This window comes from Bombus huntii, chromosome 5 (genome assembly GCF_024542735.1).
Source record: "Bombus huntii isolate Logan2020A chromosome 5, iyBomHunt1.1, whole genome shotgun sequence".
NCBI lineage: Eukaryota > Metazoa > Arthropoda > Insecta > Hymenoptera > Apidae > Bombus > Bombus huntii.
Genome location: NC_066242.1, coordinates 11,755,313 through 11,762,557, shown reverse-complemented (window position 1 = coordinate 11,762,557; position 7,245 = coordinate 11,755,313). Strand labels below are relative to the sequence as shown.

The window sequence follows — 7,245 nt, the reverse complement described above, 5'->3', positions numbered from 1 at the left end:
AATATATATCGGTAGAAACTATTTCACATTTCGAAAATATTTGTTGCAGAAGATCGGCTTTTCTCTATTTTACGTTGTTGGATCATTCTTTGGATGTCGATGTGTCGGAGATTTATTTTTCCCGAACGAGTCGCCAGCTTCGCTATTAGAACAATGATTTTCGTTATCACGACGTGCATCGTTCACACGACTTGAAAACACGCACGAATCGGCCGTGTAATCAGATCTACATAAACGAGAACGATAACGAAAATAAGGAGCCTTGAAACGAATAGAAAACGAACGAACGTCTCGTTGTTGCTTCTGGTTTAACGCGTCACGTGCCATGCGGGTCACACGTATTCCATTTTCATTCACCGGAGAAGAGTATTCTACGGGGTTTGATCTTGAAATGAAACGCAGAAAAGCAGGCGAAGATACGAAGCATACCGATAAAGTAATATCTTTGTTATTCGACGAGTACTTTGAATATTCTCCTTGAATATCTTTGAGTGCTTCACGATATTGTATATTCATAATTGAATGATTTTGAGTATTTTTAAATATTATTCTTCAAAGGTTTTCAATGCTTCCTAACACTATTTTTTCGTATCATTGAACAGTATCATTGAATATAATTGTTAAATGTTTCTGTATATTCTCGGATATCCTTCATTTTTCAACGTTTTCAAATAGTATGTTTTATTTGATGCTCTTGAATAACTTTGAATATTATTCTTGAATACTTTTTCAATGCTTGCAAAATATCGTTTGCTATCGTATCCCTGAAAACCTTCATAGGATAATGTCGAATAGTATTTTTAGATCTCTTTGAGCGATTTTGAATGCCATTCTTAGATACCATGAAGTATCTTCCAATACTTCTAAATTCTTTTCGATGTTATTCCCCATTATATTATCTTCAATATTACATTAAATATCAAGTTTTTCAATTTACTCCTTGAAATTAATTAATTAAATTATAGAATTTCCAAACTTTCTAATTACAAATTATCTATTCTCCGCGACACGGGACGCGTTAATAAAAGCAGACTAGCAATTTGTACATATCGTTCGATACTTTTATTCGTTAGAATATTTCTAAACAATTGTAAGAACCAAACTATAGCGTCGTTGGATAAAAATCCAGTTGGTATTTAATTAACGAAATTCCTAAACATACTTAACCTGCTTTTCGATCAACGAAATACAAATGCGACCGGATTCGTTGCACAAATGTTACGCTGCGCTGTTACGTTCTCCTGCAATAATTCTTATCTGACAATCGTCATCGTACACGTTCGAGGAAAATTCACTAGTGGCTGGTATATACACGCGTAGACCAACACATACGTAATCGTCATGGATGCGTATCTTTGCAGGGATTAATTGTAAATTATTCCATTCTCTTTTCCCGTGGATCCCTGCACATGCGTCTTATGCACGCTTAAAAACGCTCGAAAACAGACTCAAACACGCTGTTTCTGTATTAAAAATCGTCGACGAATTTCCGTCGAACTGTCGTTTCGCATTTCTTCCTTCCTTTCTCCTATTATTTGCGCGTAATTGTCTTCTTTTGAAAATCTGTTATGGAAAATCTTTCATCGAACAGCGAACGAGAAAAATTTCCAAAGAAATATTTCTCTTCGCTGTGTGTCATTGCGCAATTAAAACCTCTATTCGAGGAATTGAAACGACAAATGACGTTAGTACCAACAAAAGGTCCAAGTCGATTTTTCTATTAAGAGGAAATATAAATCTCACGTAGAATAAGAAGAGGAAAGTTATCGGTATTAAAATAGTTTATTGTAGCTTCTAGAGCTGTGATCGTAAATCAATCGTTTTTAAAAGATAGAAGAATAGCGTAGACGAATTTGTAATACAAATAAAATGTAACTAATGAAAAACAATTCCTGATACGCAATTTATTCTTTTTCTAAATTTATTAAATTGATAAACGCTGAAAGTCTATAATGTCCAGGCGTGATGAATTGTGCAAATGGTAAAATTAATAGAAGCGAATATTTTTTCTATGGAAAATCTTCTAACGTTTACGAGTCATTTGCGATTTCAACCCCTCAATTATAATTTCCTACAGTATAAAGTATTCTTTATGTGACTTGTTTCTTAGTACGGCGAATAGAAAAGAATTTCGGTTGAGAAATTGTGCGAATTACACTTGTGATATTGGCAATTTGATTTGTTTATTAATTTCCCAATAGATTGCGTAATGGTACTTTCGGAAACATGTTTCTTAAGTCGTAATTGATTTTGCAGTGTATCTGACAACTTTCTGGCGTTGATATATTTGAAATTGGAAAGTTCACTTCGCCGAAATCTTCGATTTTCCTTCGATCTCCTCCGTCTGTATCTTCGATTTTATATAAATAATTAATTCTTTGGAATAAACATTTGTACAGTAGCATTTAATTTCTAAAGAAATTTTAAAGAATTCGGACCATTATGATCTTACATCAATGTCTGCTTCATACACTGCTCGGAAAAAAGAGTTAATTATAAAAGAGAAAAACAAAGATTTCGTAATGTAACGTTTAATCTCGTGAAACCGCTAAAAACCTCATCAAACGATGAAGCAGCTCTCAAAATATCGCCAATCTTCTAATTGTTAGGTTGCTGTGCAATAAATGGCAAATAAATGGATTGAAATGTGTCTGTGTTCATTACGTAACTATGGCAATGATTATTGTTCCTCTATCGCGATGAGGATTACACTTCTTAGAATAGCATGCCATTATGTTCGTGTATCTTTAAATAAAAATTTATCGGTGCAAGTCTTTCACAATAAGAATAATATTGAGATAATTCCAATATGAACAATGGTATCCATTCTTGTACGTTGCAAATAATTCCAAAGAATCCAATTGAATTAAAAACTAACATTTTATTATTTTTTTATCCATTCCTCGAATTTATTGCCACGTATTTCTACATTTTCGAGCTTTTCGAAAATCTTCGTCGCAAAATTTTGCTTCCAGATAATTTACATTTTTCAAAGCGCTCCGATGTTTTCTAAGATGTAAACGAGGCAGTAAATTACTAAAAAAAAAAAACTTGCATATAACTGACAACGAATTGTTCTTGGCCGAATAAACAAAAATAACCAATACAGACACGAATCGACCATTAGTTTGCCAATCTAATGTTTCGAACAGTGTATCAAGTCGATTAGTCCAATGTTTCTCCGCGTAAATCGTTTCCTAATAAACCAGAGAAACGAAAGGATTTGTGTTTCAAAGCTCGCGTTACTCGCACGCCGGTTAAAGATGTGCAGTTTCGTAAGACAATAAAACTCGATAAGGCTCGATCTTTGCGAATCGTTGCACGCGTTTTCGCTATGAAAACCTCCCGTATCGAGGATCGAACACGAGAATCAAAGGTACACGAATATGTTTCGTAGTACGGAACGCGAGCATCCCCTATATGTGTGTGTATTTCTTTTTATTTTTTTCGTACAACGCTATGTACACTAAAACGTCTACTTGACCGAAAACCCGGCCCGAGCTTTACATTAAATCCGATGAAGAGAACTGACCTCCCCTCTCTATCGCTCTCTGCCACCCTCTCCTACCCTTTCACTCGCGCATTCTCTCTTTTTCTCTCACACTCGCGCAAACAATAGAAAGCTGAGCAAAGATTTGTTCGAGGATGTGCGTGTGCATGTGTCTGTTCGTTTGCATACGTGTGTATACGTGTGTACGTGTGTATATTTACAGTGCCGAGATATTAATCTATCGTTTAAGAAGCCTCCGGCTAAGAATAGAGCACGGAGGAAAGAAAAAATATGTGAAAATAAACGGGGTTGAAACAGAGAGGATGGAAAATTATGAAGTTCGATTCGCGAGGAATCGATTGTTCGTGACGACGCCGTACAGTCGCTAAGAATCGTTTCGACACGACCAAAGGGGATCTTTTCTCGTACTTAAACCACTACACTATTGCACTACACCTTTTTACAATTATCTCGACTCGTTCTTTTGTCCGTTCGTTCTTCTCTCTCTCTCTCTCTCTCTCTTCTTTTTTTCTTGTTCTTTTTTACACAAGTGCTTGTCGAAGTTGAAATCTTTGGTTCCGTCGCTTCTCTTCTTTTGGTATCTAGCTATTTTATCACTCTTCATAGTACGTATCACTGTTCTTCCACATATTATACTTTTGATTTCTGATAATAACGCGGAAGTGAAAAATTCTTTGCTCCTCCAATGTTCTTTTCTATAAATTTTCCTCTTCCCTTCCATTCACCTTTACAGTCTGTAACCGCTTCTTCGTCACCCAAAATCCATCACGAATGTCGAAAACATTCTCCACCGTCTCTCCTTGCCTGTCCACTGAAGTTCCCTTGAAAAAACTGCAATCTTCTCCGAAAACCGGAATCTCCAAGAAAAACCGAGATTTTAACGGAGATCCGGCCAATGCAGAGTGCCAGTCAGAAAGAATCTCGAAAAACTCGATCAAACAAATCCTCTAAACGAGAGGAGAGAAAGCCGACGCCTGACTCCTGATCTCCCTATGCTCCGACGGGCTGAGATCCAACAGCCCGCCACAATTCTGATCGTTTGCCGCCTGTTTACCGATCAGAGCGTCAATACTGAAGTTCCTCTTCTTGTCAGCCGGCGGATGGCTGCTCGGTATCGTGGTGGTCCTCGTTGGCGCAGGGTCGATTTGTCTGATCGGCGGAGCCGTGATCGGTACCGGTTTGTACAGTGGTGGAGGCGGTTCCAGGAAGCCGCCAAGCTTCAGAGCTTCCAAGGTCGACGGGGAGAAGTCGAGCAGGGGCAGACCGGGTGGCGGAGACAGATACGCGGCGCTTGGATAGGTCAGAGCACCGGGATGACCACCGCCGCCGCCAGGGCAAGGTCCTCGATCGCCGCAAATGGCAAAGGTCGCCATAATCGCCCTGTCTCGGAGCACATAATGCGGCGGAGGCCTCTTGTACCTCTTTCTGCGACGCAAGAAGCTCCCATTGTCGAACATGTCCTCGGCCAATGGGTCTAGGGTCCAGTAATTCCCTTTTCCAGGATTTCCTGGCTCACGTGGTATCTTGATGAAACAATCGTTCAGGGACAGATTGTGTCTGATAGAGTTTTGCCAGGCCGGGAACTTGTCGTGGTAATAAGGGAACCGTGACATGATGAACTCGCAGATTCCACTCAATGTCAGTTTCTTTTGTGGCGACTGAAGAATCGCCATTGTAATGAGAGCTATGTAAGAATAAGGTGGCTTGATCAAAGACGAGGACATCTTGTCGTTGCTATAGGACGATGCTTGGCCGGACGAGTTGTTCTTTTGTTGACTGTTGGCCGACATCATCGAGTAGTTCTTCTTGCTGCGACTTCCACCACGGTTTCTGGAGGACGCGGTGGTTGGCGGGACTGGAGAACTCGAGATGATTGGGCTGGACGATGACTGGGACGGTGACAGGTCGTTTTTGTCCAGACTCACCGGGTCCACGATCATGCTGCTGCTGTCAGAGTCGCGGTCGCTGTCCGCGCAGCCGTCGCACGACAGATTCGACATCATCATCCCACGCGGTTCCATCGTGATCGCTTCATGGGCACATTTAAGCCTATTTTTTTCTGTCTTTTTTTTTTGGAAACTTTAGTTTCTCTGGTTCTTTGGAAATAGGTGAAGATACTCGTTGTTGTTCGTGCTCATGGTGTTCTTGTCTTATTTCACCGACGAGGGATCGCTTTCGTGAATATTTGTACGCGCTAATGTGTACTTCCTGCGCTCTCTTGAAATATTCTTTCGTTTGTTCTTCTTAAATTTTTTAACGAGGTATAAATGTAGGTTGTCCGTCGATGTTCAAAAGCACTGAACGAAATCGCGCGAGCATTTCTCTTTCGACATGTTTTCGCGAGGCAACTGTCACACACACGAGCTCCGTACGAATTGTTATCTTACGCTAATAGTTTGTTTCCACAACGATAACGAGCATTTTTCTTTTTACTCTTCTTCTCCGTGTCACCCACTCACTCTATCTCAAGGATGACGGCTGCCAGTGACGCACTCCACTTTATCGCTAACGATCTATTCGCTAACCATCACGATTGCCCCTCATGCCCCCTCATCGAGCACGCTTCGACTTTCCCTAAAATACTACGATCTCCCTAATCTATCAGTTTCCAACAACAAGTCACTTCTCTCTTGTTCGATGTAACCAATCTCTCGTTACAGGATCACTCTCGGTTCAAATCCGACACGACGAAAAAAGAAAATGAAAATAAATCACAAGGAAAGTGGAAAACAACAACGATTCTTCCAACTGTTCGAATAAATTTCAATCGTCAATTGCCGGAGGACACAGTAGCCGCACTAGGTGTCGATTATCGAGAGAGTCCATGAGCGAGCGTTTCTACGCGATAAATCACGTTTGACGAGGTTAGGTGTACGAAATGCGGTCGAAGCTTATGATGCGCGGTTGCGAGTGTGCCAGCGCCGTGTAGGACCGTCTACGAGGCGAAATCGTAGGTCGAATTGATTCGAAGTGACTGCTTTGGTCCTACATGGGCGGACCAATGGGCGGGCATTTCAACCTCTCGTAAAAAGGGGATGAAGGGGTGGCGGTAGTGCTCCGGCTCTACCACCCCTCCAACGACCGGTATTCCGGCGGATCCGGCGCGCTCCCTCCACATCCTCCTTCAGGAGAGAAGAGGAATCGTTGTCGTCACCACGAACGAGGAGAAACCCCCGGAGGGGACGTCGGAGTTAGGAAAATAGCGGGATAGATAAAGGGACTTTCGAGGCGGACCTGGAGGGGTAGAGAGAGGGCGAAATTGTAACACTCCGGGGGCTGCTTTGCTTTGAGCGGCACGGCAAAAGGACCAGGCGTTACGTACTAATAGAACCTGCCTGTACAGATTCTCCCTCCCCCATCTCTCTCTCTCTCTCTTTCTCTCTCTCTAGAGGTATCGATACCCGTTTTCAAATGTTCTCGCTCACCTGCAACTTCCGCAGTGTAGACGTGTTGCCTTTGGTTCTTATGCGCGAGGGTTATGGGGTGAATGTCTGGTAAAGGATTTGGATATTTTGTCGGTGAGTTCGAGGAAGGGTGAAATGCTTTTTGAAATTTTGTAGAGGTTTGATTTAAGTAAATCATGAGAAAGGTTCGATTGATGTGACAGCGTAGAAGCGACTTTTGGAATATTTTATTGGTGGAGTTTGGATGTGAATCAGCAATTGAGAATATTTCGTTAGTGGGATTGAGAAACGGATGGATTTGTTTTTAGTTGAATTTTGCAGAGGTTCCAT

General features: G+C 41.2%; 1 protein-coding gene across 1 annotated transcript; it reads right to left on the bottom strand.

Annotated features, from left to right (window-relative positions):
• Nucleotides 1-601: 601 nt before the first annotated feature.
• Nucleotides 602-6,654, bottom strand: LOC126865656 (forkhead box protein D3-like). Its single transcript, XM_050618443.1, has one exon. It carries the CDS (start codon nucleotides 5,530-5,532, stop codon nucleotides 4,459-4,461), a length of 1,074 nt encoding a protein of 357 aa, XP_050474400.1. The 5' UTR covers nucleotides 5,533-6,654; the 3' UTR covers nucleotides 602-4,458.
• Between the last annotated feature and the right edge of the window lie 591 nt (nucleotides 6,655-7,245).

Excerpts from the sequence above, each read along its gene's own strand:
- LOC126865656 (XM_050618443.1), bottom strand. The coding sequence starts at position 5,532 with ATGGAACCGCGTGGGATGATGATGTCGAATCTGTCGTGCGACGGCTGC.